The sequence below is a fragment of the Odontesthes bonariensis genome, chromosome 17, assembly GCF_027942865.1.
Source record: "Odontesthes bonariensis isolate fOdoBon6 chromosome 17, fOdoBon6.hap1, whole genome shotgun sequence".
NCBI classification, from domain to species: Eukaryota; Metazoa; Chordata; class Actinopteri; order Atheriniformes; family Atherinopsidae; genus Odontesthes; species Odontesthes bonariensis.
Window position 1 is genome coordinate 9,249,599 of NC_134522.1, and position 18,132 is coordinate 9,267,730.

An 18,132-nucleotide genomic window follows, 5' to 3' on the forward strand; every position below is an offset into this window, starting at 1 on the left:
TAAAGATGTTTAATTAATTAATAATAATGGATACATATATCAAGATTTTAGATTTATTTCTGTGTTGGTATCTCATGTGCTGGGAGGATGAAGAGGACACAAAATCCAGTTAAAGCCTCTTGAAAAGCGTTGCTTTATCGCCCTCTAGTGGAATAAACTAACCTTACGCGTTTTTACACACCGCGAAGTCAAACTGTAGATTCAATTGTTTAATTTATTCACAGTTTCTCACAATAAATGTCACACAATGTCTTAGTATGGTGCTTAATATTTCATAAATTTAAAAAAAATGTTCTTTGTTTATTTTTGGGTTGTTGTTTGTTTTTTTTACCCGCTTCCTTAACCCGGAAGTACATCAATGTTATTATGCTAACGATGTGTCATCAACACTTAAGGGTGGAAGCTGCATATTCTTTGCAAAATAACTCTTCCAGACAGTTATTAATATTTATTTAAGGGGCCGCACAGCGTAGTTATAAGGTATTGTTTTTGTAGATAAGCTGTCATAAAGTTAACAGAAAGGTAGGTCGGGAAAACAGACTGAAGCTGCGCTGTTCTTCTTCACAACTGGACTGTTAGCAAGAAGGCTAACTGGCTGGTTCCTCGCATTCTTGGTTCCTCGCGGGACAAGAGAGTGATGTCCTGCAGCTTGTTGGAGTTTTGTAGGCTCCAAGAGCTCAAAACGGTCCGGGACTTCTTGTTCCAGAGCCAGAAAACTGAACCGGTTGAGGAGAAGAACAAACCAGGTAAAGTTGCCGATGTCATAGAGTCGAAGATGATGGACGTGTCTCTCCGTTTAACTGTTATTTTAACTTACAGCAGTCCAGTTAGCCTCCTCTGGAAGTATCTACACCCAGTTATACAAAGCTGTAGCTAACCGCAAGACCGTAGCTAACTGTTATAGCAAGGTGGCTAAATGTTTCAACAGCACTCTTTTTGTCAGTCATATGGAGGATGTTTGGTCATCTCAATCTTTCAGCACAGTGACACAACCCTAAAAACTGTGCTATGATATGATATGATAATTGATCACAATAAATAGGATTGGGTTCTGCTTTGTCATTTAACCAGGGCTCGCTCAGTCATCTTGAAGTTGTTTCCCTGTAGAAAAACCTTCTTCTCCCTTTCCTCCCTTGTCTTCTGTCTTGTGTCTTTTATGGTTTGCAAGGCTGACCTTCTGATTCGAGCTTTAAAGAAACAATATGTGAGGTTTTTCATGACACCATGTTTGAAACACAAGCCTAGAACATACAAATCCATTACTGGACCTGTTACTTTTTTACTATCCACTGTTGTTTCTCTCTCACACTTGGAGGGTAAAAGGTGAGGTGAGTGGTGTCAGTTGGTTATAAACTGCAGCTTCACCATTTGATATCCCTAAATCAGCTATGTAGCTCTTTCAGAAATGTGAATAATCTTTCAGAGGTGGCTTGTCATATTAAAACACTTAACCCAGAACTTCCTTAATGATTATCCTTTTGTATTCTGTAACGTGTTAGAAATCAAGACTTCAACTTGGAAAGATTTTATCTAAACTTCTGCACATTTATCTTCACCTGACCTCACAAACTAAACCAATTATTTGACCGAATCCTGTTTTCTTTCCCAACAGATAATGAGTTGACTTGGGACACCTCCGACTGGGAATCAGCGTGGGACAATGGTGACAGCAAAGAGGAGGAATCTGCTTCTCCCACATCGGTCAGTTTTCTTTTCTTTTTTTGTATTTACATGCTCATGGTCAACTGAAGCACAGAGGAATGAGATTAAACTTAAAGGGAAAATGTCAGGGTTCCACAAAAACAACTCCTAAATAACGCAACTATTTATTATTAACTTGAGGGACAGAATGTGCAGTGATCAGGAGCTGCTGATAATTTGCAGATCTTAAAATTCTATCCTGCTGATTCTCCTGCAGGTGGAGGAGGAGACTGGTGGGCAGAGTAAACCCTGGCTGCAGGACTGTGTTGTGTCCTTGTCACCCTGCTCCGACCTGCTAGTGGTGGCTCGTGACCAGAAGGCGGTTTTTCTCTCAGGTCAGATATTCAAACACACACACACAATGCTCGATGTCCCTGTGCAGTTACGCGTTTATTTTAACGTTTATTGACTCCTCCAGCAAAGTGGCGCACAGATGACAGTGGCAGAGAGGAGATGACTCTGGCTGTGTCTTGGAGTGGAACTCTGAGCACTGAAGACGGGTAAGAAAATTACTATTTTCTAAAACAAATACAAGGGAGGATGATGCCCAAAATAACACAGTTGACACTTAAATACTATATATCAAATACAGTGAACAAAAAAAAGCTTAAATCGCATCAAAATTTGATTTGGTGACATTCGGTTTTTCCCTTAAGACGGGGCAGTTGTCAGATATGCAGCATGCTGGTTAATTGGTTAATAAGTTAAAAAAATCTGCAACTACTTGCATGCAAATGCAAATGCACACAACACATAGATAACGATGCTTCAAAACCTCAAAGCGAGCGCGTATGCAGAACCTTGTAAGACCTAAATGAGGTTGTGCATGACCTCTATACATGTTTGTGATGTTAACAGTGTTATTTTTCAGTGTATTCTACTTAAATGCTTTTTAACAGCATAAATGTACAAAACAACCCAGATGAAACACAGGTTTGTGAGTGTGAACACGTTTAGAAAATGTGTTTTTGTTTTCAGAGAGTGTGTCGGCAGTGCGATTTGTATCCCTCTGGCAAGCCAAAAGAGGTAAGCAGCGCTTGTGTTTTAAGTTCAGGTGATGTCTTTGGAAGTACAAAATGTCTGTGTGTATGTATAGATGCCATTATGTGTTTTATTTTTTGGTGTGTAGGAGCTCCACCGGGCGCCCTGACTGGACATGTGTAGTTGTGGGTTTCACATCTGGTTATGTCCGCTTCTACACAGAGGTACCTTTTATATTAGTATATGTACCATTGTACTATATATATGTACTCAATCAGTCATTTTGGCCTCCAAATAGGCAAGACCGTATTTGCTGTAACATTAGCTATGTTTACATCTGCAAATATTTCTTCAAACTAATTGAAATAATTCAATTCAATTCAGTTTTATTTGTATAACACCAAATCGCCACTAATGTCTGAAAAGATCTGAAAAGTTGAGTATTTCCTAGTCTGCAGAAAAATATTAATTTTCCCAACCTAATTCTCAACTGGAGATCATATTTATAGAATTCTCTTGCCGTCTATAAAAAGGAAGAGAATGAAATTAAATGGAACACCGTAGAAATATTTAGTCAGATGCTCGACAATCCCCAAACATTCACGCCCGAATAGAAAATAATTTGGATTGAGCCTGATCCGACCGAGGTGTTTTCATGAGGCATTTTTATTCTGAGTCGTCTTTTACTCTGATTAAAAGTGGTCCATGCAAACACAGCTGTTGATTGTGTCTCATCAGAGTGGGGTTCTGCTCTTGGCCCAGCTGCTGCACGAGGACCCTGTGTTGAGGCTCAAATGTCGCACTTACGAGATCCCTCGTCATCCTGGAGTAACAGAGCAGGTAACGCAAAACTTTTTGTGTTCACATTAAAGAACCTATAATATGTCCATTTCCATATTCATCATTTATCTTTAGAGTGTACTTCTAGAGGTTGATGTCGTCTGTTGTTTAGAAACGCTTTATTTTCCTCATACTCCGATCATATGCCGGTGAGGGTCTGAAACCCTAACCCTGAAATGTTCAGTTCTGCTCTTAGCTATTTACTTATTGAAGTAAGCTGCTCATTCGTTGTTTGGGGCCTGCTAAAGTATCCTCTTGGCAGTCGTGGCCTAGTGGTTAGGGAGGTGGACTTAATATCAGAGGGTTGCAAGTTCAAATCCCACCATTACCTCTCCCTACACCTCTATCCATGGCTGAAGTGCCCTTGAGCAAGGCACCTAACCCCACATTGCTCCAGGGGCTGTAACCAATACCCTGTATCTAAATAGCTGTAAGTCGCTTTGGATAAAAAGCGTCAGCTAAGTGTAATGTAAAATCCAAAAATTATGCAAATGTATTTTCTAAGCACTTTTCACACACGACATGCATGACATTAGTGGCTGCACTTACGTTAAAGTGATGGCGTTAAGTCACTCAGACATTTGCCACTTACCCTTCATTCAGACATGCCTGTGAAAGGGATGGAAATAGCCTCATTGCATGTGCAATATTTATGGGATTAAACGGTAAATAAACTTAGATGTGATATTCTTTATAGTTCACTTCACAGTTTTCTCGCAACATGTCAGATCGCCACAACAGTTCATATTAGCGTATCGGTTCTTGTGTATCAGGATGGTAAAGCACTGCAGTGGTGTATGAAAGCAACTGAAAACATCACTTTTCTACACATTAAAGCGTATTTAACAATCAGTGTTATACCGTGGTGGTTTATTTGTGTAGCAGTACCACTGTAGTTGTTACCAACTCACTGGAAAATGTGATCTTTTGCTTCTGAGTTACAGTTTGAAACAAATCGTTTCTGTGCTGCTGATTATTGTGGGTTAAACTGAAGAAGAAGACCGCTGTTTTTTTGACCCAGTCAGAAAGCTGTAAAAAGACGTTTAAGAAAAGCATCAGGGGTGGCTTTCACAAATAACACCGACACATTCAGTTGCCAACAAATGAGATTTTATTAAGTTAGGGGAGAAAAACCTGGACTACAAATGAGGCGTTTCAGAGAGCTTATCATACTAAAGGAAAAGTGAAATATAATGTGATTCATTTGTGACCTGTGGAGCACACGTGTATGAAAAATAATGATTGTACTAAACTCAACTTCTGCTCTCCATCTTGTTGCAAAGCTTTCAACTGGATCCCAGTTCCCTGTTTCTCAGCAAATCGTTGATAATCAGTTTTCTTCTTCTGCAGCACGAGGAGCTAAGCATCCTGTACCCTGCCGCTCTGGTCACCATAGATGGCTTCAGTCTCTTTCAATCTTTGCGTGCCTGCAGGAACCAGGTTGCAAGAGGTACTGCTGCTGGGACGTGCGTGTCTGTGTCGACAAGCCCCAGTGGGATATATGTGCCTATTAGCAGAGGAGCGTTACAGTTATCTGATAAAGTGCTGTGGGTTAACAGAAGCTGTGTTTTTTTACTTGCTGGCTCGATGGGATAGTGTTTGCTACAAGACATTCAGGTACCATGGAGATAAACACGCACTGTACCCCAACCACCCACACATGCACAACATTGAAAAGCCTTTTTAGCTTGACTAAAGCAGCTTTCTAGAGCATTTAGGAGTGATCTGAGCTTGTGACCTCTTGTAACATCTTTGTCCAGATATACATGCACAGGAGCAAAATTGAGTTATTGAACAAAGTATGTCAGATGGCGTGATTTCTCTGTGTGAGAAAATGTTCAGGACATTCTGCCATTCCTAACTTTCTCTGTGGGAGATCATCATACATGTAAGCGCAGCTGAATTCTCTGCACAGATGTGGTTATAAAATCATGATTTTTATAGAGCATTTTACAGAGCGACAGTCTTGAAATGCTTTAAGCAACCTTGTGTTCATACATAATCCGAATGGTACGATGTATGAACTCACTGTTTCATAACATTTCAGTTGGACTGTTAAGTGTAGATACATATGAAAAAGAACAAGACAGCATCACAATCAGTTGGATGGACAAGAGAAGGCATCAACATGCAGTTTGGTTTAGATTTAACTGGGAACAGCCTTCTTAGAAAGTCACCTGTCAAGAAGCAAAGTCGTAAGTTCAACCACACTGGCAACACACTCTGCTTAATCTAATGTTGTGGAGACATTTCCAACACCTTCTCAGACGCTGGCAGTGCAGGAAAACTCAAGAACAGCAGAACATTTGGCGTGCTTTGCTCTTAGCTTAAGCATTTTAGAGATGGAGTTAAAACTCAAGCAATTAGATTACGGCGGTGGACTGGGCAGCTGGTTATCATGATGTGTAAGAAGGCGAATGTGTTCATCAACTAGGGTAGATGCTTATCTCTTCTTGACATCGCTAGGTGGGGTAACGTGCAGCTTCATCTGACCTGTCTTTTAATATGTCCCCTTTAACGAAAAGTGTTGTGATTTTATGATTTTACAATGTCTGTCAACCACCCCAGGCAAAGAATTGAATTGCAGTGTTCTCATACAGTTATTGAATCTCTTATCATTAAATCCTCTTCTTTGCTTGCAGCTGCAGCAGCAGGCAGTGATGTGGTCCCGCCTCCTCCTCTGGCCTACAAGAAGTGGGGCCTGCAGGAAATGGACACCATCGTGGACCACAGCAGTGTGGGTAAGAGACATGCTGTGAGATAATGATTGATGTTCAAACTTAATGTTTGTCTTTACATTCTACGGCTACATAAAGATACAGCCTTTTTCACTCTGGCAAAAACAAATACAACATTTATTTCAAGACTAAGTCCTCATTATGTTTGTAACCAGGAAAATGTGCACATCAGGCTCATACTGAGAGGTGATTGACTCGATTCTTACATCCTCTGATTTTAGGCATTATGACGCTGTGTGTGTTCGATCAGATGAAGAATGCATCTATCCTGGGTGGGTTTCATGCTTCGGTCAAGGGCAGCCCCCCTGCCATGAGTCAGTATGTGACTGTAGGAGCTGGACCTTACACAGGCTTTTACTATGCTGTAGAGGTGAGTCTGTGAGGCTCTCTATTTCCCCAAATAAAGAACAGTGTGGTTACATATTTGTTGTTGAGCTTCATGTCTAATGTGCCAGCTGACATTACCCACACAGAACAGTGTTTCACGGTAAATTCGCTCTTCCTGTCCTTAGGGAAGCTCCCAGCCTCTCCTGTCCCACGTGGCTCTGGCTGTGGCCAGCAAACTCACCTCAGCCCTCTTCAGTGCTGCCAGGTTTGGTTGTGTGGATGTTCACGTGTGGCAATATGTGTGTGATTAAGTAATTAATCTTTAAGCAGCTTTATTTGTGTAGTGCATTGATTAAAAGAAAAATTGTGTTGTGCACACTTGTGCACACTCAGTACCTGTCAGACCAACATTGGAGGAAGCTCTGCTGGGAGTATAGCCTGACTGATTTCATCACTGCTACATTGAGATACTTGGTCTTATTTTTCCTCAAGTTGCCTCGCATTATCTTTGTCATGTAACTTTTCTTGTGTCCTCCTATTCTTCATCTTATCTTTGCAACAAAACATCCCACATTTCTTTATATTTTGCTTCCAAGCACCCAGACCTTTTGTAGTCATTGAAATGTTCTTGAGCAATAGTTTTGCAGACTTTCTGAAGGTCTTTCTGAGTTTTTCTAATTTTTAATGATTTTCTTGTGACAGACTGCTATTAACAAAATGCCTAAGTCTTTTTTTCATTGTTTTGCACACAGTGGGTGGTTGGGATGGAACAAGAACAAGAACGAAGAGGAAGCGTCTCAGAAACAGAAGCCCAAAGTGGAGCCCTCAACCCCCTTAGGGATCAGGTAACTCTCATGATGCCTCGAGGCAAAAGCAGTGTCAAGTTTGCTTTTGTCCCTCCATCTTCCTTAAACTTGACTTCTTTCTTCAAGATTTGGTCTCCCAGATTCTCGGCGTCATGGCGAATCTATATGTCTGTCTCCATGCAACACGCTGGCTGGAGTGACGGATGACTTTGGCCGAGTAACGCTGCTGGACTTGGCCAGGGGCTTTGCCATCCGGATGTGGAAAGGTGAGGGGAAAAAACAGAGAGATGAACAACTGCAACTGAGGATATGAAACTTCTGTAAATTGATCTTTTTTTTTTCAAGAGTTAAATAAGAAATTTAGCACGAGTTAAAGTTTCTTATATCCATCTTCAACCACCTTTTTTTCCTCAAGTTTTGACTCATATTTTAGTGGAAAACTGAAAAGTTTCAAAGTATTTGTGTGGTCCAAAAGCACAGATGGGTGAACCATCATATACTGCCTAGCAAACACTCAAAAGTTCAGTACAGTTTTGAAACGTCTTGAAATCATATCGATTTCTTGCAATTAGTCTAAAATGTGCTTATTGAATATATGTATATATTCTGTATGTGCATCATTAATTTAACTTTGTTTTAGGTTACAGAGATGCCCAGCTGGGTTGGCTGCAGGTTAAAGAGGAACGTGGTGATCGGGAGTTCTCGCCGTCTGCTTCCCTCCCCAGACGCCACGCGCTGTTCCTCATCATCTATGCCCCCCGCAGGGGGATCCTGGAGGTGTGGGCCATGCAGCGGGGCCCTCGAGTCGGTGCTTTTACTGTGGGCAAACACTGCAGGTATACACAATGAAGTGAAGTTAGTTTCACTAATGAAGAGTTGCCTTTAAGACAAAATGTCACATGCTACATGCAAACAAGCAATCTGGAGGGTGATAAACAATAAAAATTGTGTCATATATTTGATGCGTGTGTGTGCGTGATCTTCCAGGTTGCTTTATGCTGGCTACCGTCTGATGGGAGTGAACAGTGTGACCAGCCAGGGCTGGCAGCTACACACGCAGCAGGTGTGTCTGCTGGATCCCACCACAGGAGCCCTGAGAACAGTGAACATCCCCTTCCACCTCGCACTCAGGTCAGTGCACATACGCCAAAAAGAAAAGACACTGTGGATCAAACTTCTTCCACATTTTTTCACACATGGAATAATGAATCAATCTATTTAAGCAATGGCATTCTCATTAATTTACCTTTAAAGAAAGTATAAAACATTTTGTGCAGTGATAGCTTGTTGATTTTTGGGGGAATGACTAATTCTGCCCGAAATCCACACTAATGACATCTTGTCGTGTCTCCGTTTCAGTGACAAAAAGAGCGAACGGGCCAAAGACATGCATCTCGTTAAGAGAATCACAGCTCTACTGAAGAGCAGAGACATCGATCCTGGTAAGGGATCAGAGGAAGAGCTATAATACCTCTCTGTGATGCGTAATTCTTCAATCCGTTTCATTCATTTGTGTCTTTTCAGATACTTTAGAGAACGAAGCAAAATGCGCTTTGCTGGACATCAAACATCCTGCCATCAAGAAGCAGGTTTGAAACTATTATGGTACTAATGCTCCAATTAAAAGTTGTGCACAGTGTAATCAGTAGGTCAACTTCTAACCCGAGTTTCTGCATTTCCTTTTAGGCATTGGAATCTCTGCTTTCAAATAAGAACACTCCTCTCTCTTGTCTTACTAACATCATAAGTGCCTTAAATGACACTTTAAAAGAACAAGGTATCCTTTTTTTAGTATTCTTGATTTTATATTTTTGTTAGATTAGGTACAGCGAGTCAAATTAAAACTTTATCCATTGCTAAATTATTTATTAAAATGTTTTCCTCCCATTTTTTTTCCTTCTTTACAGCTGCTGATGAATTGGATGCTTCATTACTCCAGCTCTGTTCTTCACAGCTGAAATTGCTTCAGCTCTACACCGACATGCAGCAGCTGCAGTTTGCTGCAGACCCTGAGATCTCCTCTGAAAATGTGCATAAAGGCAGACAAACACAAACAATGTCTTTTTGATGTATCACCTAAAATCCAAATAATGCTGCTAGAGTATGATGCCTTTGAACTCCAATTCATGTTCCATCCCCACCCTGCAGGACTCCCTTGAAGGCCTAGAGGAGGAACTGTCCCGGGTTGGGCCGGTCTTGCAACGCTACTCACAGCTCACCTCAAAGCCCAGTGTTTCTTTTGCCCAGGACTCACCCGACTCACCTCTGCCTGTCCAGGCTTTTCTCTCACAGATGGAGTGTACAGAGGACGGCGAGGTGAAGGTGATTCGCAAGTCTGAAACCGAATGGAACCAACTTGGTGAGGCAACATATATTTTCACAACCCTAAAAGATGCAGTACCATTTAAAGGAGAAGTTCACTATTCAAAACCTTGAGTCCCAGTTCCATCTTGTTTATCAAGAATAAGAAATGAGGAGACCATTTTCACAACAATAGCTCATTTCTATCCATTTTGGCTGTTTTCGCTGGTCCATCCTGCTGCTACAGACAGGGTTCCATTGGGCACTCTGTTCAATGTCCTTAAAACAATACTAATGTTAATTTTAAAGAAAAGGTCAACTCACCGGGTGGTTCGTGGATGTTCCTGTGTGTCCCAAAAAAAATTGCGTTGCGAAATAAAAGTTATTTCTTGCTTTATTTAGCATTTTGTAATCCAATTGTATTCCGTTTGGAAGACTTTTCACTTTCACTGTCAGATCTCTGCGCCAGGGTGCGTTCTGGAGCTTCCAGCGGTCACTCGCTCATCCAATCCGCTCTCCAGCACCCTCCTCGGACTCATGCTCTGCCAAAGTCGGCCTCACATCTTCCAGAGAACCACCCTGGAGCTTCCAGCGGTCACTCGCTCATCCAATCCGCTCCCCAGCACCCTCCTCGGAGGCTAGAGCCTCAGACTCAAATATAGAGCGGATGTTTACGTGCGTCGTGATTTAGCATGAAAAATAGTTCCTGAACAGCAAATAACACAGATTACACGGATGGAAAACCATAAAATGTGCCCACATTTTTTTTTTTTAATACCACTAACCACCCGGTGAGTTGAACTTTTCTTTAAAATTAACATTAGTATTGTTTTAAGGACATTGAACAGAGTGCCCAATGGAACCCTGTCTGTAGCAGCAGGATGGACCAGCGAAAACAGCCAAAATGGATAGAAATGAGCTATTGTTGTGAAAATGGTCTCCTCATTTCTTATTCTTGATAAACAAGCTGGAACTGGGACTCAAGGTCTTAAAAAGTGAACTTCTCCTTTCAGAAATTCAAACTCCATTTAAAGCATTTTTCTGAATATCATTATATTGGAAATAATTTAAAGAGTTGGGCTGTCATTTATAAGACTAATCGACAGTCCAGCTGAAGGAGACACCAAACAACTGCCACAGCTGCAAAATTCTTCTTTTTACACTGGAAAAAATCTAAATCTTACCAAGCAATTAGTAAGTAATAACTCATTGAGTACACTTGATATAAGATACAATTGCCTAACAAGTACCATTTCAGTTCCATTGGCAGATTTTTTTTGCTTATTTCAAGCAAAAGCGTCTTGTATTTGTTGTTTTTTTCCTTAATTTTGGAGGGGCATTTTTTCCAGTGTACATTATTACATGGTTGTAAAGCACTCAAACATTACATTAGTTACAGGCTTTCATTTGTTTTAGAAATGTGTCGACTTTACAGATGGAAAGAAAAATACATCTGATGAATCAAGCTCAACTTGTTATGAAATAAGTAGCCAACTTTGCAAAAAATCATGACTGACATGCAGATAAGGTCAACTCCGGCCTATCCATCCATTATCTTCCGCTGGTCCGGGGATCGGGTCGCGGAGGCAGCAGCCTAAGCAGAGAAACCCAGACGTCCCTGTCCCCGGCCACTTCCTCCAGCTCTTCTGGGGGGACCCCGAGGCGTTCCCAGGCCAGCCGAGAAACATAGTCTCTCCAACGTGTCCTGGGTCTTCCCCGGGGCCTCCTCCCAGTGGGACGGGCCCGGAACACCTCACCAGGGAGGCGTCCAGGAGGCATCCTAACCAGATGCCCGAGCCACCTCATCTGACCCGGATGACCGAGCTTCTCACCCTATCTCTAAGGGAGAGCCCAGACACCCTGCGGAGGAAACTCATTTCGGCCGCTTGTATTCGCGATCTCGTTCTTTCGGTCACTACCCACAGCTCGTGACCATAGGTGAGGGTAGGAACATAGATTGACCGGTAAATCGAGAGCTTCGCCTTCTGGCTCAGCTCCTTCTTCACCACGACGGGCCGGTGCAGAGCCCGCATCACTGCAGACGCCGCACCGATCCGTCTGTCAATCTCCTGTTCCATTCGTCCCTCACTCGTGAACAAGACCCCGAGATACTTGAACTCCTCCACTTGGGGAAGGATCTCATTCCCGACCCGGAGAGGGCATTCCACCCTTTTCCGGCCGAAGACCATGGTCTCGGATTTGGAGGTGCTGATTTTCATCCCAGCCGCTTCACACTGGCCAGCCGTTCCCAACAGACCCTCACAATACGTTTGGGCCTGCCAGGTCTGACCGGCTTCCTCCCCCGCCAGCGGAGCCAACTCACCACCAGGTGGTGATCAGTTGACAGCTCCGCCCCTCTCTTCACCCGAGTGTCCAGGACATACGGCCGCAAGTCCGACGATACAACCACAAAGTCGATCATCGAGCTGCGGCCTAGGGTGTCCTGGTGCCAGGTGCACATATGGACACCCTAATGCCTGAACATGGTGTTCGTTATGGACAGTCTGTGACGAGCACAGAAGTCCAACAACAAAACACCACTCTGATTCAGATCGGGGGGGCCGTTCCTCCCAATCACGCCCCTCCAGGTCTCACTGTCATTCCCCACGTGAGCATTGAAGTCTCCCAGCAGGACGAGGGAGTCTCCCGGAGGAGCACTCTCCAGTGCCTCCTCCAGAGACTCCAAAAAGGGTGGGTACTCTGAACTGCCGTTCGGCGCATAAGCACAAACAACAGTCAGGACCCGTCCCCCCACCCTAAGGCGGAGGGAGGCTACCCTCTCGTCTACCGGGGTAAACCCCAATGTACAGGCGCACAGCCGGGGGGCAATAAGTATGCCCACACCTGCTCTACGCCTCTCACCGCGGGCAACTCCAGAGTGGAAGAGAGTCCAACCCCTCTCGAGGAGGCTGGTTCCGGAGCCCAAGCCATGCGTCGAGGTGAGTCCGACTATATCTAGCCGGAACAGCTCAGCCTCGCGCACCAGCTCAGGCTCCTTCTCCAGCAGAGAGGTGATGTTCCACGTCCCAAGAGCCAGCTTCAGTAGCCGAGGATCAGACCGCCAAGGTCCCTGCCTTCGGCTGCCGCCCAGCTCTCACTGCACCCTACCCCCATGGCCCCTCCCACGGGTGGTGAGCCTGTCGGAAGAGGGACCCGTGTCTTTTCTTCGGGCTGTGCCCGACCGAGCCCCATGGGCACAGACCCGGCCACGGGCACAGACTCCGGCCTAGTTGTGGCTAAATATGGGATTATTGCTGGAAGAAGAGTGTCCAAGGCTGTTAAATAGGATGAAGTTGACAGTTTTGCTCTAAAGATAATTATGGCATTAATTAAATATAAATTAAAGTTATTTCTCCTTTATCTAACACGATCACACAATAGGGGTAGAAACAATGATATGTTAATTACACTGTGGAAGAGCTGGGACGATTCTATCCCTTTATCAGCATTTAAAATCCATTTAAATTCGTTAGAAAATATCCACAGAAATACGATATTGTGTGTCCCCAGTCCGATCGTATTTTCAAAAGATGTCTCTGCCCTTTGGCACGTCGATATCTTTTTAGAAAAAGTCCAAAACCTCATCAATCAGGCATTGAAATGTTTTTTTTTTTTCTGTGAATCATGAAGTTTTTTTTGGAGAGCCAAATTCCAAACTGAGGTCTTTATACTTGTCTGTTCTTTGCAGGAAACTTTATGTTCTGGGGTTGTCTGTGCGGCAGAAGCCCTCTCCATAAAGTCTGTGACACTCTACAACAGGCTGGCATCAGTCCACAGCAGCTGCTGGTAAGATAAGAAACAAGAGACTTACTGAAATGGGATGAAATTAGGTGTTTTGCCACTGAAGGCGTTCCAGAAATGAAATAATAACTAAACTCATGCTATGAAGATGTTGATTTGTTGTAGTTATGAATGACACTTCCTTTGATTTTTCTTGGATTGACTTGCTCCTATCTTACCTTTCTGTCAGTCTTTGTTGCTGGGTGTGTGGCTGCAAAGGGAAAAGGAGGTTCTACAGAAACCAGCTGAAACTGTTAGACACTTACACACACTACTTGTCGCCCTTAGCAACATGAAAGGTGTGTATAGTTTTTTCACTTTGTGTTAACTTTTGTTCTTGCGTGTCTGTTTGGTGTGGGTGCACGTACGGTTTTGGCCCAGAAAGGAAAAGATGAGACTACCTCTTCATCTTCTCAGGTGCAGTGGAGGAGTCGTGGGACCCACAGTCCATCTCCCCCTGGTGGCAGCAGGTCCGCTGTACCTGCATCCAGTCCCACAATGCTGCTGCTGCTTTACTGGCTGCACTGGTTGCTCACCGTGCCACCAAGGCTAGCATCACAAGCCGAGCTGACAGCAAGGTAGAGAAACTTAAGCGCATTTGTTGATATCCTAACTGGAAAACATTACAAGATTATCAGCCTTTGAAGGCAAACGATCGGGCTTGGTTTGTTTTGTGTGTGTGTTTGACAGTTTCAATCTGAGTGGGAGGCGGTGTCAATGGAGCTGGAGCAGTGGCTGGTGTGCGTTCGCCAGCTGGAGGATGTATTGGTGCTTCAGACCCTCATGTTGGTGCCTTCTCCTCATGGAACAGCAGGTGGCGCTGCAGCTCAATGCTCCATAAAAGCACTTCTTGAGGGAGGAACAGGTGGGGTGGAAAGAAGAATCCTCTGGAGAATTTTATGCTTTCTGTTTTTTCCTCCCTGCAGTCACCAAACCCTACAGAGCTTTGTCATTATCCGCAGTCACAAGCTGGTTGGGAGCATCAAACAGATTATTGTTTACATTATTTTCCTTTTTACATTTGTCTGTTAAGGCGGCATTGCGGACAGTGTCTCCAAATGGGTGTTCAGGCAAAACATGGTGCCTGAGCGGCTGAAGGAAATCCTCCACCCGAAAGAAAATGATGATTCAGAGGACAAACAGGAGCTGAGAGACGGAAGAAGTGAGGAGAAGGAGGAGAACCAAAATGACACGGACCAGACAGGTGATGACGAAGAAATATTAACAGCTCTGGCAACCTTCATATAATATAACTCTCTAACTATCACTTTGAAGAGCTTCACCTGTCAATCTTGTTAATGGATTATAAAGCATTCCTTGACTTTAATGTCCGTGACACTGTTCCTTATGCTCCCCAGAGCTGTTGGTGGCAGTCTGTCAGCGGTTCCCACACTCCCTCTCACCTGACCTGCTCTTTGCCCACTGCTGCTGGGAATACGTGGTGCAGTGGAACAAAGACTCAGAGGTGCACATGCACACAAGAATTGCCTGCATTTGAGCTATAATTTGATAGAAAATGTCAGTTTTTCCAAATGGATTTAAAAAAACAACAACAAATGAGACAAAAATGATTTACTCCAATCAGCCACAAAAACTTTAATCACAGACTGATGTAATTGCAACTTTCTGCTGGAAAACCTCACATCCTGGCATTTACATGATTACCACCTGTACGTGTTGTCCAACCAATGGGAGCAGCCTCTCTGAATAGGATGGCCCTCCACATAACAAAAACCAAATGTGAAGTCGCACCTGTTTCTCTTCACAGGAGGGGCGATACTTGTCCTGGGCTGTGGAGCATCTGAAGCTGGTCTCCAGTCCTCATATTCAACTAGGTTTGCAGCCTTTTTCCATATTTCTGTTTTGCATTTCTTCTAATGAATGATTATTAATGATAAACATACATCAGTGTGGGAGTACTATAATACTGGCAGTTGTATCGGTAACCTCACTTTATGAATCAATACCTCATGGAAGTGACAGTTATTAGTTCTAATTGGAGTTTATGACATTCTTTCAGGTATTTCCTCGATGATGTGGAGTACGTTCATCGTCAAGCGTTTCTCAGCAGCTGCCTTCCTTATGGAGAAGGTAAAACATGCACATGCTGTGAGCTTCGTCTGCAACAGGGCTGGATCGTTTGTAAGATGCCTGACGTCAAATTTATACACTTCATTTTTAGGTGGGGAAAGCACCCAAAGATCGCTTGTGTCGACGGGTAAGTTGGACTCATTCTTCAATTTTAATGGATCATCCCATGTTAAAATGCAGAACATCATAAAGATGAAATGTTTGTGTTAAGATGCATAAGAAAAGAATGGTGCATGTGTGCCCAGGATGTCGGGATGGGAGACAAAGCCATGACGTCTTTCCTGGGCTGCTGCGTGCAGCTGCTGCAGATCCTCATGGAGGTGACTGGGTTATTGGTTAACAATCAGAGCCCTTTGTCTTTTATACCTTTCTATGTAAGTAAAGACTGCAGAGCAAAGCATGGAGAATGGCCAGTGCTTGGCACAAAAAGGATGAGGGTACTGAGCACTCATATTGAATGTGATTTTTGGGCTTGATCCTGAGAATCCACATGAAGGTGTGTTGGTTTTGTTGCCTTTTGCTGTGCTTTGATGTGTTGATTTGAAAAGTACTACCACTTATATTCTGCAAACTAACAGCTAATCTCTTTGGAATAATCACCACTCATTATTATTATTATTACTATGATTACTAAAGGACTTTTATCACTGCAGGTGGACTCTGCCATGGATGAGGTTCCTGCTCCGGAGCTGTCTGTCGAGGAGGCGTGGGGTGGAGCCGACGGCCCTGCATCCATAGCTGAACTTGCCCTGGAGCAAAGAGGTGTCCACTACCCACTGGTCCAACACCACTGCCTTTTAGCTACCATTCTGCATGCTACCATGAACTTCAGCGTCAAAGCTAAACCACTCAGCCTCTTTGATAGCAAGGTGAGCTAACAGACTCCTGCTCAAAGAAAACTAGAATCCCCACTTTTGGGAGATGTTCATTCAGCTCCTTTTTTTTTTTTTTCAAACAAAAAGCTGAATGAACATCCTCCAAGAGTGATGATTCCATATATTCTGACAGAGGTTGTGCAAGCACATTGCCAGCTAACATACGTGTGTGTGTGTTGTAGGGTAAGAATGCTTTCTTTAGAGATCTGACAACCATCCAGCTGATGCCCAGTGGAGACATGGACCCCGGCTTGGTCTCACTGCGACAAGAGGTGAGGTGTGGAATAAAATGCAGAAGAAGACGATGCTCCAGATCTGTCTCTTCACCTCTTCTTCCCTCTTTGGTCTCAGTTCCTCCTCCGGGTGCTGACAGGCTGGGTGCAGGCCATAGATGATCCTTCCAGTTCAGCCTCCACTCCCCTGCCTTCTACTGGACCTAAGGCTGACTGGTGGCCCTCCCTGTGTCTGGAGCTGGGCTCCCTGCTGCAGGTCAACCCAGACATCCTGCGGCGGCACCTGGTTTGTGAGCTCTACAACCAAGGCCTTGACCCGCGTGCTGAACAGGTACGGGACAGCGCTTTCAGAGTCACAAAGAGTATTTTGTTGTGGATTGCAGCACCGGATATGGCAAAAAAATAGGATGAACCATTTTCTTGATCACAACTTGTTGTCCTGCATTCTAGATGATGTTGGAGGTGGAAGACAAGGATGTGCTGGGCTCCCAGCTCTTGGTGCTGACGGGTCAGAGGCTCAGTTACTCACTGCTCCACAGCCAGAGCCAGACACAGGCTTCCATGGAGCTGCTGGCTCGCCTGCCCCCCACCCTCTGTACATGGCTGAAGGCGATGGTAGGATACACTGCACTGACTGATGTTACCTATGGGAGCCTATGTATTTTAAAAACTTTTCAGTGAATAACTAATAACTATGGATTAATTCAAAAGCTCATGCGAAAACACACCTGTGTGTTTAATGATGTGTGTAATATGGCTTATTTTGTGTGCTGCAGGACCCCAGCGAGCTGAGGTGCCCCCTGGTCCCTCTGCCTCAGACCAGCCGCCTGGTGAGCCGTCTGATTGAAATACTGCCAGAAAACCACGCTCAGTACAGCCTGGCCCTGCACCTTCTGGAAGCTGTGGAGGTCCTCACCACTGAAGACTGATGTGGAGGAGACTGATGCAGGCAAAGGGATTCTTCATAGACTTTGTAGAGAGACCGTCTCTCTGTGTAAAAGAGTCACTCTGCAAACTAAAGATAAAAAGGCTTTTCAATTATCACGGGGGGTCCTGTCATTCAGATCATGCTAATTTTGATTAGAAGCCAGTGTTAAATAGTGGCTTTTAACCTTTTTTTTTTTTTTTAATCCATCATATTTTTGTGCATGTAAATTAAACTGTATTGAATATTTCTGTTATTAAAGAGTATTGTCAGGATATATTTGATGGTTATGGAGCAGTGGCGTATGCTTCACTTAACCCTTGTTTTGACTTTAAAATCAGATGTCCTGCCAAGTCACAGTTATATCGGTTATTTCTCCTTCGTACACATAAAAGATGTATCATAAATGAATAAGGAGCTTAGTTTCTATTTATACAGGACTGTACTAGCTGTGCCTGTACACCTTCTATTCTGTAGCTCTAAGTCCAGCTGCTCCCCCTGGGCCCAAATGCAGAATAAAGAGGTTTCTCAAAA

At 43.7% G+C, this 18,132-nt stretch overlaps 1 protein-coding gene across 2 annotated transcripts; it reads left to right on the plus strand.

Moving 5' to 3' along the window:
• The first annotated feature begins 360 nt into the window (after nucleotides 1–360).
• On the plus strand, nucleotides 361–18,132 carry rab3gap2 (RAB3 GTPase activating protein subunit 2 (non-catalytic)). 2 transcript variants are annotated; one of them, XM_075448728.1, is made up of 35 exons: nucleotides 361–746; nucleotides 1,613–1,701; nucleotides 1,919–2,036; nucleotides 2,120–2,201; nucleotides 2,680–2,727; nucleotides 2,831–2,906; nucleotides 3,421–3,522; nucleotides 4,873–4,972; nucleotides 6,165–6,263; nucleotides 6,482–6,630; nucleotides 6,773–6,852; nucleotides 7,340–7,432; nucleotides 7,520–7,659; nucleotides 8,034–8,229; nucleotides 8,381–8,524; nucleotides 8,753–8,835; nucleotides 8,918–8,982; nucleotides 9,080–9,170; nucleotides 9,301–9,422; nucleotides 9,542–9,752; nucleotides 13,383–13,480; nucleotides 13,665–13,773; nucleotides 13,892–14,052; nucleotides 14,165–14,339; nucleotides 14,508–14,678; nucleotides 14,833–14,939; nucleotides 15,243–15,309; nucleotides 15,495–15,565; nucleotides 15,657–15,692; nucleotides 15,811–15,939; nucleotides 16,219–16,434; nucleotides 16,623–16,712; nucleotides 16,792–17,004; nucleotides 17,124–17,288; nucleotides 17,450–18,132. In XM_075448728.1, the coding sequence occupies exons 1-35, from the start codon at nucleotides 638–640 to the stop codon at nucleotides 17,600–17,602; spliced, it is 4,158 nt and encodes a 1,385-aa protein (XP_075304843.1). In that variant the 5' UTR covers nucleotides 361–637; the 3' UTR covers nucleotides 17,603–18,132. The 2 variants fall into 2 exon arrangements, with proteins under 2 accessions (XP_075304843.1, XP_075304844.1); XM_075448729.1 differs by having other exon boundaries at nucleotides 15,811–15,885.

What these genes read in the sequence shown, in the direction of transcription:
- rab3gap2 (XM_075448728.1), top strand. Translation starts at nt 638, where the DNA reads ATGTCCTGCAGCTTGTTGGAGTTTTGTAGGCTCCAAGAGCTCAAAACG. An exon ending in GCTTTTACTATGCTGTAGAG is followed by an intron (nt 6,631 to 6,772) that starts GTGAGTCTGTGA and finishes TCCTGTCCTTAG; the next exon opens with GGAAGCTCCCAGCCTCTCCT. An exon ending in TCAGCCTCTTTGATAGCAAG is followed by an intron (nt 16,435 to 16,622) that starts GTGAGCTAACAG and finishes TGTGTGTTGTAG; the next exon opens with GGTAAGAATGCTTTCTTTAG.